Source organism: Malaclemys terrapin, chromosome 1, assembly GCF_027887155.1.
Source record: "Malaclemys terrapin pileata isolate rMalTer1 chromosome 1, rMalTer1.hap1, whole genome shotgun sequence".
NCBI lineage: Eukaryota > Metazoa > Chordata > Testudines > Emydidae > Malaclemys > Malaclemys terrapin.
In genome coordinates this window covers 90142417-90154127 of record NC_071505.1, presented here as the reverse complement: position 1 = coordinate 90154127, position 11711 = coordinate 90142417, and the positions used below count along the sequence as shown (strand labels likewise).

Genomic DNA, 11711 nt, shown 5'->3' with positions numbered 1-11711 from the left:
CTCAATCTCTAACCTAGTTCTCCTCACAGCCCCTCAGTGAGGTAGAGCAGTGCTGTTATCCCCATTATACAGATGGGGCACCGAGGCACACACAGACATAAGGACAGATTTTCAAAGCTATTTAGGCACTGTCATAACTATAAAGGGAAGGGTAACAGCCCTCCTGTGTACAATACTATAAAATCCCTCCTGGCCAGAGACTCCAAAATCCTTTTACCTGTAAAGGGTTAAGAAGCTCAGGTAACCTGGCTGACACCTGACCCAAAGGACCAATAAGGGGACAAGATACTTTCAAATCTTGGTTGGGGGAAGGCTTTTGTTTGTGCTCTTTGTTTTCGTGGGTGCTCGCTCTTGGGACTAAAAGGGACCAAACATCAATCCAGGCTCTCCAAATCTTTCTGAACAAGTCTCTCATATTTCAAACTTGTAAGTACAGCCAGGCAAGGCATGGTAGTTTTATCTTTGTTTTCTCAACTTGTAAATGTACCTTTTACTAGGGTGTTTACCTCTGTTTGCTGTAACTTTGAACCTAAGGCTAGAGGGGATTCCTCTGGGCTCTTTAAATTTGATTACCCTGTAAAGTTATTTTCCATCCTGATTTTACAGAGATGATTTTTACCTTTTTCTTTAATTAAAAGCCTTCTTTTTAAGAACCTGATTGATTTTTCCTTGTTTTTAGATCCAAGGGGGTTGGATCTTGATCCACCAGGAGTTGGTGGGAGAAAGGAGGGGGGATGGTTAATTTCTCCTTGTTTTAAGATCCAAGGGGTTTGGATTTGTATTCACCAGGGAATTGGTGAAGAGTCTCTCAAGGCTACCCAGGGAAGGGAATTAGCACATTGGGAGTGGTGGCAGCGGACCAGATCTAAGCTGGTAGTTAAGCTTAGAAGCTTTCATGCAGGCCCCCACATCTGTACCCTAAAGTTCAGAGTGGGGAAGGAGCCTTGACAGGCACCTAGTGGAATTTTGAAATGCGTCTATGTTAGGTGCTTGGTAAGCCCCACTAGATGCCTAGCTGCATCTTTGGGTGTCTGAAAGGTTTTGAAACTCTGTCTCTAACTTACTGGCCTGAGGTCATACAGGAAGTCCATGGGGCTAGCAGAGCCCAGGCCTTTCAGGGCCAGATCCCTATCCACAGGGCTAGATCCCTATCCACAGGGCTAGATCCCTATCCACAGGGCCAGTTCTACTGTTTTTGCCGCCCCAAGCAGCGCGCCGAATTGCTGCTGCGGACGGCGGGGGCAGTCTGTGTGCCGTTAGGGCGGCACGCGTGTTTCCACGGCGGCGGCAATTCGGCGGCAGCTTCTGTCTTCAAGACAGAAGCCGCCAAATTGCCGCCGCGGGCAGCTGAACATAGAAGCTGCCGCCGAATTGCCGCCGCCACGGAAACGCGCGTGCCACCCTAACGGCACACAGACTGCCCCCGCCGTCCGTGGCGGGAATTCGGCGCACTGCTTTGGGCAGCAAAAACACACAGACTGCCGCCCCTTGCAGATTGCCACCCCAAGAACCGGTTTGGAATGCTGGTGCCTGGAGCCGGCCCTGCCTATCCAGCAGACCAGCCTCTTTCTCTGCTGCATGCTGCAAAAAAGAGAACTCTGGTAGATAGGGGCAATTGCCTAGGGAGGTTGTGGAATCTCCGTCTCTGGAGATATTTAAGAGTAGGTTAGATAAATGTCTATCAGGGATGGTCTAGACAGTATTTGGTCCTGCCATGCGGGCAGGGGACTGGACTCGATGACCTCTCGAGGTCCCTTCCAGTCCTAGAGTCTATGAAAACCAAGGCAGCCAGTTCTCCGAGACTCCAGGAAACGGTCCCAGGCACTTGGGAAGGATGTCATGGTTGACAGCATGAAAAGCAGCACAGAGGTCAGGAAGGATGAAGAAAGAGAGAGAGAATGAGAGTCAGATGAGAGGAGATCACTTAACTCCCAAGAGGGGGCAGGTTCTGCCCCAGGCTGGGCTATAGAGCAATGGCTGCTGTGCAATTTTACATTTTAACTGAAAACCATTTTATTTTGTCATTTTTTGTTCTGAGTTTGAGAAGAAGGAAGAAGAACATGTCGTATGAGTATCAGATGTGTTTATGCCTCAGATTCTTAGGGTTTCATGTATCCAGGCCAATTCCAGAACAAAGAACAGAAATTGCATCCACAGAGTCCATAAAGTCGACGATTATTGTCAGGATTTGTATTATTCACTGGGCACCATCTCTGTGCTCAGCACTGTTCAGAATATGCCAGAATACATAGTCCCTGAGCCAATGTGTATAAAATGTAACCATGGATAAGATGGCTTTGATATTTAAGGAGAAAGTGTATAGTTATTGAGCACATGTTAATATCTATGAGTGGAGGCGTTGATGATAATAGAAGTTTTACTGGATTAAGGACTAGAAGATTTGATCTTCCAACTTTCTTTCAAGAAGAAGAGCTGCCCAGAGCTCCTGTGTCTGTTTATTTTCCTTTCCTGCCTGCAGTGGCCCTCATACACCTCAGAAGTCTCCAGTTTTCCCTCAACTTTAAAAATCTGGAATTTTCTTGGTGTTTGGTTTTAAATATTCTCCGGTGAGAACTGCAACTCGATCACTGTAGTGTTGTGTTTAAGAGCCTTCTGGAAAGTAACTAGCCTTTAAATAGAAGTGAGAAAAGTGTTGCCAACTCTCATGATTTTGTCATGAGTCTCATGATAAATATTATTTTCCTTAAAGCCCCAGCCCCTGGAGTCAGGTGGATATGTGATTATTTCAGCCTGCATTCTTAAAGAAAAATAAAGTTTCTAGCCCTTGTGGCTGTGGAGAAAGCTTCAAAATGTGATCATAGTGCACCTAAAGGCTCAAAAAGCAGAAGGCAAATAAAAAGAACACCAAATCTATTACTTTTATGTAATCTCATGATTTTTGGTCAGCCTGATTCATGATTTTTGAACATTTGGGGTTGGCAATACTGTGAAAGTGACTTGAAAGTGTCAGTTTCACTCCTGTTTAAGATCAGTTTCTAGTTTATTATTTGGAGTGAGGTAACACCCATACACCCCCAAGCAGGTGCAGTATAAACTCATGGGGCCTTGCCCTAGCAGGGTTTTTCCAACATTAAATGGTCTATTCCAAGCTTGGTGAACGGCAAAAAGTGCTAGAAAGTAATTCGAATTTTCTACAATTGTTTCAACTGTTGTCTTCAAGAGTTAGTAACAAAGTCAGAATATACATGAAAATTTTAAATCTAACCAGTGTCCATTAAGTGACTTGACAGAAGATGTGACAACATGTTAGTGTTACAGTTGAGTGAGCCTAATATTTATTTAATTCTCTTTGTATCTAATTCCTATATTAAAATAGTGCTCCTATCAGCTAATTTTCAAGTTATTATCTGCAGAAAACCCTAGAGTTTTCAGGTGCCTAAGTAGCCCCTGGAATCATGGTTAAAGTTGCCCTCCTCCTCCATCTGAAATAGCACTCCTGTTATCTTGGGACAGCCAGGATCTGGTAGGGGTGTGGGGTGAGTGTCGCAGCAAAGCGTCCATCCTCTCGAGGCCTGGCCTGGCCCTCAGGGAGACTGATGGTGAAATGCTGCAGGAGGCTGGTGAAGAAGAGGAAAAGCTCCATCCTGGCCAGTTGTTCCCCCAGGCAAACACGATGACCTGCAAGTGTGGGAGTGAGAAAAGAGGGAGAAGGCAGAGAGGAGGAGGATACAATAACTAGTCACCGAAGGACTAAGACCCTTACTGCTCATGCACAGGTTGGAGTGAACAGAGAATCTGCCTCCATATGCAGCAGATGGTGAGTCTCCCTCTTCCCAGACCCTGTGTGAACAGGAAGAACTAGGAAATACTTCTCCAGACTGATCCATGTTCTATTTAATCTGATTGCCTGTCTCTGATGGTGGCCAGCACCAGACGCTTCAGTGGAAATGATAAAACCAAGGACTGTCAGTTGATTTGTAAAGGGGAATTACTGCCTCATTAGCCTGACTCAAAAGGGTCAGAGACACTCGAATACACAGGGCTAAATCCTCAGCTGGTTAAATTGACATAACTCCATTGACATAAAAGGATCTATGATATTTTACACCAGTTGAAGATCTGTCCCATACGCTCTTTGTGGAATTCTTGCCTTCTAGAATCGAAATGGGCAAATAAATGCCTTTAGATAGAGAAATCTGAGGTGGAACAACATGCCCATGCTACCAAGCAGGAGATTCTGGTTCAAGTGCAATCTGGGGACATTGGTTTCCTGGACTTGAGGCAAATACAAGTGGTGCATCTTCACCAATGACCCATGTCAGGCTAAACCTCTGCAGCAAGCCTTTGTACTACTCGTACAAACAGGATCACTTCACTGCCAGCCTGAAAGACATCACTGGTGCCATATCTACTCCCATAGCCACTGCAAAATCCTTCTCTTGGTCGTTAGGAACCTTTCTGACAACACCCCCTCTTCCTCTTTGAAGATAGTAAAATGAAACTTTGAAGTCTATGAGTTGATACCTGAAGTGAATGAGTTATGGGTCAGACCATGTTATGAGCTGGCTGAAACCTTGCTATGGGTTGACTCAAAACCTCATTCAAACTGCTGTGTGAACACACCCTTCACTTAAGATAGTTGTAACCCACACCTAAAACAAGGCCTAATAGAATCTTTCCAGAAACTAGCATCAGGTGGGTAGGGAGTTCCACTTGGTATTGTGACCAGGTTGGGGAGATGCGGGGGGGCGGGGGAAGGAGGGAGTTGCGAGTGTGTGAGAGAACACACAAAAACTGAGAACAGACAAAAACAGACAGAGGCAGAGACAAAAGCAAGAAGGACAAGCAGTAGTAGCCTGTGAGTGCAGTGTGACTCTGGGAAAAAGCTTTTGGGTCTGTTGGCAAAAGAGGCTTTGGGCTATAAGCTAAGAAACAGCTCCTTTTGTTATTGGTTCCTCCTGTGTTCAAAGGAGCAGGACTTTGTATGTTCCTTATAAATGAGATTGCATCAAAGAAAATACCTGACTCCATCAATCTCTACTTCCAAATGGAATATCCCCAGGGCCGTGAAATTTAACTAGCTGTTCAAGATGGAAAGCGGCAACACTATTATCTAGCGTGGCTGTTGAGCAAATAGGAAAGGTAGAGGTGTTGTGCTTTGTGCTGCTAACAAAAAGTCCATTCTTGAATTATGTGAGGCTCTAGACCAGCGGGTCCCAAATTTTTTGCTAGTGTGACCCCATTTTAATTATTTCCTGCCAGAACCCCAGACACCATGGAGGAGCAAAATGGGCTCCTCGGCACATCACGATCTCAGACACACTGAAAGCATGAGCTCACGCCATGTGGCAGAATCCAACAAACCGGTGTCCTCCACCCGGTGTGACCTTGTACATCTGGTGCAGGTGAGATTATGCTTTACAGAGCAAAATGACGTCCTCTGCACACGAAGGATTACCACGATCCCATGTGCTGATGGCACCGCCCCATTTAGCGTTGTGAGCCACAATTTGGGAACTGCTGCTCCACAGAGAGCGCAAGGCAGGCACTGACACAGAGTGCAGGGGAGACACTCATTGCACTGCAGTTTGGCACAAATGGAAGGTGGCTGCTCAATTACCTGTTTACAGACTAAAATCAAATCATAAAACGAAAAACAAAATTGGCTTTTAACCAAGGGTACGTCCACACTTTGAGCTGGAAGGTGTAATCTCCAGCTCGAGGAGATGTGCCTCCACTAACTCTGAGCTAGCTAGTGTGCTAAAAACAGAAGTGTAGCCAGGGGGGCGCAAGCAGCGGGAGGGGCTAGCCACCTGAGTAGATACCTAATATCTTGGACGGGATCATCCTCAGGGCGACCAGCCCCTCCCATTGCACACGCTGCAGTGGCTACACTCCTACATGCTATTGGTGAGTTAGCGTGGGTATGTGTACTCAACCTGGTACATACACCCCCAGTCTGAAGTATAGATGTACTTGCTGAGCCAATATCTAGGTCAGCTTAGTACTGAGAGAAAACCCCCCCAGTACTGCAGAGTATTCTGGAAATGCGTTAGAAGCTGCCTAACTAAGTTTGTGACACGTTTTTTTCCTTTGATGGGACCTCAACCCCTCTCTGTAACTGAAACGGTTGGCTGCATTGAAACAAACCTAGAAAGCACCAACCACCCTGCTAAGTGTTCGTCTATTTTTGGAGGTGATCTTGTCACTGGGAAAGGTCCCGTGGCAAAGCTATAACACTGCTCAGTGCATAGATCCTCCTGGCTAAGCCTTCACAGCTCCCACTGCTGGAACTCCTGGGCTGCATTGGTACACACCTGGCAGAGGCCATGCCCCACCACTTCAGAAATCTCTCTGCTGTGGATGTGATGACCAGAGGGGGTTAGGACAGCCCCTCCACCAGCCACAGCTGGCCTCCTTTGGTGTCTATCAGAGAATCAGTATTTCCCTCTTCCCATCTCTCTGGTGAGTTTGGAGCATATGGGAAACTGGGAACATCCGTCTCCCTTTTATCCACTACTGATCCATGTACCCCATTGCAGTGGTCTCTGAGCCTCCAGTAACAAACGCCTTCCTTTGATCAGGGTGCCTTGCAACAGATAAAGAAGTATGTGGCACACAACAATTTTGATCATGCTTTAACAGAAATCCTTAACTATGACCTCATCCTTTTCCCAATAACACACACCTCACCTGTGTGTGTGCACATTGCTTCTAAACCAATTCCTGGGCTTTCACCTTCAAGCAGATGTACTACAGTATGAAGTAATTTCTCTGGGGAGATGCAGCATGCTCATGAAGAACAGAGCCTAACGTGACAGATGGGTGTATAGGCTTAAGGGACGAAGGTCCTCCTTAACCTGGCAGTTCTGCACTCCTCAGGGATTGGGTAGGTGGGTTTGTTACATAAGCAACCGGAATTGATTTGTAACAAGTTTATTTTCTATTTAAATAACTACAGCGGTAGAAGATGAGCAATGAATTAATTAAGGTGAGGGTTGCCCAGTTTACTGCAGAGTACAGAATACAGGACTGCTTCCCTTTGGCCGAGTGGTTTACACAGGCCCTGGGGCAAGCTGCTCAGGCTCTCAAGGCCTGACCCTAAGTACAGAATTTCAAGGCCAGAGTTTCTGCGCTGGAGAAATAGAGAGAGGGAGTTATTTTGCAGAGGTTGCATATATTGGTACCACCAGGGCACTGTAGAACAGACCCAGCTCAGCACACACTGCACTGATCTTCTACATGAGGAAGCTGCTCTTATGATGAGAGGGACACCTTCCTTTAGAGGAGACTCACTTTCCCATAACAGTAGTGGGTCATTTCTCATGCACTGTGCCTCATTTCCACAGGGACGGCCTCTCCCAGTTGCTCCTCCCCTTGGATTTACCTGCAGAGAAAGGCATGAAGGCCTCTCGCTTCACAAACTGCCCATCTGCATCCAGGAAGTGCTCCGGGTAGAACTGGTGTGGCTTCTCCCAAACCGTTTCATCCTTCAGCACTGAGGACAAGTTAGTGATGACTGTCGTCCCCTGATCCACCCCAGAGAAGAAACGGGGTACATAAGAATTGTCACATCAGAACAGGCCAGTCCCTCTGCATTCAATTTCCCATCTCAAGAAGTGGCCATTGTAGGATGCTTCAGAGGAAGGCACAGAACCCACCTCAGATACCTAATTGTATAATCTTATAGCACAGTGGAGTGGGACACTTTCAATGAACATTGCTTTGTCAGCAGGCGAGCTCTCCTGCCAACAAAGCTACTACCTCTCGTTGAGGGTGGAATTTTTTTGGTGGGAGAGCTCTCTCCTGGCGACAAAGAAAGAGCGGCTACATGACACACCTTTTAGCAGCACAAGTGTCACTAAAAGGTGCATAGTGTAGACATAGCGTAAGAGTATGCAAGTGGTGTTTTCATGTCTAATGAGGTTCATGGGATGAAAATTGCTTCTACTCCCCAATTCCTTCAAATTTTTCTCAAGTTAATTTTAGCTCTGGTAAGAGTGTGCTGATTGAGAGACTCTGAACTACAATTCTCATTGTCTTCACAGAAAAAGCGAGATCTTTTCCCTCTCACATGCCTTAGGCCTGAGTTAGAGGAGCTTCCTCTAATGGCGAAAGTGGAATTGAGTATTGTATGGCTTTGGTCTCTCCAGTGAGACTGTCACCAAGGAAGGCAATAATTGCCCGTCATTGTCTCTTGTCCATTTGGAACTTGACTGAGATGCACAGTGGCCTCTGTACAGCCTTCAGATAATAGAGTTTTAGTTGCTACTCTTCTGGATTTGAACTGGTGACCTAGCAGGTAGTTTCTATATCCCATTCCAAATTCCACACAGTTAATCATCATTACCTTTCTCCACCTTCAAGCAGATGTACTGAATGTTATAAGGTGCCCAAGACAAACTTACAGTCTCCCTTGTAATGATTACAATCCTTTAGCTCGATTTGTTATTTTTTCAGCTATTCAGAGACCTGATGAAGATGGAGCTAACCACATAAACAAGGCTCCCTGAGGCCCAAGCCCTTTCAAAACTGCACATTTGATAACTCACCAATGGTTGTGTGATTCAGGGCCTGGTGCTCCACCTCCCTCCTCCACCCCCCCCGCACGGAACCTTGGGGAGATTCACATATGGAATGTCTGCAGCTTCAGGAGATAAGTCTGCAAGGGGAGAAGATGTCTGCATCCCCTGCCAGGCCATAGATACCTTTGGAATGAAGAAGCCTTGGAGCTCGGTGTCCCGGTATGTCATGTGAGGCATGCCAACAGGAGCGATGTCCCCATAATGTTGAGTTTCACGGATCACAGCATTGGTATAAGGCATGTTCGCTAGGTCCTCCATCTTGGGTGATCTGTCCCTGCCAATCACCTTATCAATTTCCTCATGGACTTTACCTGGAAAAAGACCCTTTACATTGAGGAGGATGTACCATATTTAATGATGTACATCAACACCGTACAAGTGGGGAGCCTACGGATTTACCCTTAGGCTGTAAACTCTCTAGAGCAGGGATTGTCTGTTTATCTTTATTTGTACAACACTGAGAACAACAAGGAACCAATCTTGATTGGAGCCTGTGGGAGCTATTATAATATAGAAGTATAATAATAATAATTAATAATGTGGGTTTATAATCTGTGAGTTTGTTAACCAGCTTCCTATCAACTATTGAGCAGTTTACAAGTGAGTCATCTCTAGGAAGGGGGTGCTCTAAGTGTCTGGGAGGTGTCTGGTGTCGGGGGCACTTGTTCAGGGGTCAGGAAGGATATCCAGCAGTGGGGAGAAGGCATAGTCCTTGTCTGGACCAACTTCAAATTTCTCTCACCTCCACAGAACCAGAAAGCCTCTTTGATACCCCAGACATGCACTGCTCTGCTTCCCAACTGCTAATTCCTGACCTCACAATCAGGTCTTGTGTGTTTGTTGAACAGGGAAATTGGTGAAAGCCTCTGGAAGCAAGAGTGCTAGGGAGGCAGAGTTTAACTAGAGATATCTATAAGAGGGTATTGGCCTTGGTTGGGGGCAAAGGCCAAAGTGAGCTCTGCAGAGAGTAGGAAAGAGAGGAATGCAGAACTAGGAGCTGAAGGACAGCACACTCATCTTCAGTTACTCAGCCCAACTAACATAGTCATCCTCTGTTCTATGGGTTAATAAGCTCATTGTTAGAGACATCCCACCTTACCCAGACTGTATTTGACCCACTTGTGCATAGGTGCCGACTTTCTAATTTCCTCTAGGATGCTTGACCCTCACTCTGCCCCAATCCCTGCCCCCACTCCACCCCTTCCCTCAAGGCCCCACCCCTGCCCTGCCTCTTCCTGCCCCCGCTCCACCCCCTCCACCCAAGTGCGCCCTGCCTTCGCTCCACCCCCTTCCCCCCCCAGCGCCTCCTGCACGTCACTAAACAGCTGATCCGTGGTGGGCAGGGGGCACTGGGAAAGAGATGATCAGCGGGGCTGCCAGTAGAGCTAATCACCCACATTTTTTTTCCCCGCGGGTGCTCCAACCACGGAGCACCCATGGAGTCGGCACCTATGTACTTATTCCTCTGGCATTAGAGCATTTAAGCAGGTTAGCATTTATCCCTATGGAGACCCTAAGGGAAGGAAGAGTTACCAAGTAGCTACAAGGGCCTCAAAGTGCACTTGTCATGAAGAAAAATGGTGAGCGCTCCCTCTGACACTGAAATCTTTAACAGGAGCTTGCTCTCTCCCTTCTCCCTTGCCACAGATCTTTGCTCTCCCCCTCAGAGAGTTTTCCAGTGGAATTATTTCCCCAATCACAGCTGTGACTGCTGCTACGGCAGCTTCATATGCCCAGAACACAAAGATGACAGCAGATGCTAAGAAGTTCTCAGTGGAAGATGCAGGGTTGGGAGAACCGGTCCCATCTCCACCAGTCCTCTTGCTTACACTGGATGTCAGGATGGAGAAGCATGTACAGCAATGCCCAGCGCAGGGTGGTGGAGGTGGTCTCAGTGCCAGCGGTAAACAAGTCAACTGTTACCAAACGAAGGTTGTTGTCATTGAAACTGCTCCCCGCATGCTCTTTAGCCTGAAGGGAACAAAAGATAGCGTGATTTGACCTAAGATTTTTGTTGGGGATAGAGGTGTAGATGGGTAGATAGTGGTAATTCATATTCTCAGACTGAAAGGTTGAATTGTTTGCAGAGTGCAGCAAAACACGTGCATATGACACCACACACTGTAATGACTCCTTGGTCGCATACATTTCAAGGTAATAATTTATCCCACACATCATGGACTTCATCCGGAATAAAGCTCAGGACCTTCTGCTCCTTAAACACAGGGTATGTCTACACTGCAATATAAGCCCAGGGTTAGTGGCACTTGACCACTCAGCTGACCCTGGGTTAGAGAACCATGGGCTTGAGCATCTACACTGGGTAGTCAATAGGTAGACCGCAGGCCAAATCTGGACTGCTAGATGCTTTTGAACAGACCCTGAAATCGTTTTATTTACTTATTAATTATTATTGCTGTTGTTTTTAATTTTCTCTGCAGTCTGGACCTTGCCTATACCTTGACCAAGAAATTTGACCCTTGACAAAAAATTGACTACCCCTGCAGAAGTCTATGTGGAGTGTCAACCCTACATTAAGAATTTTCTAGCCCAGGCATTAACCTGGGGTTCTGGCATCCACACCGTAGCAGACAGACCCGAGTCAAACCAACCATATCCCAGACTCCCTAGCACCCTCCCAGAATGTGGCCGCTCTAGCGTTTGACTGTGGGAAAGCTTTACTGCCCACCCTGCCCGTTACAGGAAGTTTGACCAGCCTGCCAACACTGCGTGCTGAGCAACATGGAAGAGGCTCCTTTTCAAGAACGTTTCTTGCTTGCACTGTCCCGCCTGTGTCAGGCAAAGTTTCCGTGAGGCGCTGGTGGACACTTCAGCTGCATTTTCTGACCCACCAAAGTCCAGGGGTGCGGGAACAATTTTTATAGTGGGGGTGCTGATGATGGAAAACCTGTATCTGGTGTTTGTTATTACTGCTTCAAGTCAGGGGGTGCGGTAACACCCCCTAATTCCAGCACCACTGCCAAAGGCACCTGAAAGAGCTTGTGGTGGTCGAGGAGGAGTCCCCAGGCACGGCAGAGTCTCACTGGCTGATGCTGCTCAGTACACTCAGCATATGCACGCGGGAAACTCTGCTCACAGTCTCTTACCACCAGAGTTAAAGGAGGGTCTCCAGTCAGTTTTAGAGATTTGTGCCTCTGCAACCAC

The 11711-nt window shown here is 46.9% G+C and overlaps 1 protein-coding gene across 1 annotated transcript in view; it reads right to left on the bottom strand.

Moving 5' to 3' along the window:
• Positions 1-3420: 3420 nt before the first annotated feature.
• The window catches only part of LOC128838339 (cytochrome P450 2D14-like), a 34666-nt gene continuing 26375 nt past the window's right edge, over positions 3421-11711 (bottom strand). Inside the window, exons 6-9 of the mRNA XM_054030453.1 lie at positions 10376-10517; positions 8670-8857; positions 7349-7490; positions 3421-3639 (exon numbers count right to left, since the gene is read on the bottom strand). Coding sequence (XP_053886428.1) covers positions 3461-3639; positions 7349-7490; positions 8670-8857; positions 10376-10517 — 651 coding nt within the window. The 3' untranslated portion in view covers positions 3421-3460. The remainder of the gene's footprint in view (positions 3640-7348; positions 7491-8669; positions 8858-10375; positions 10518-11711) is intronic.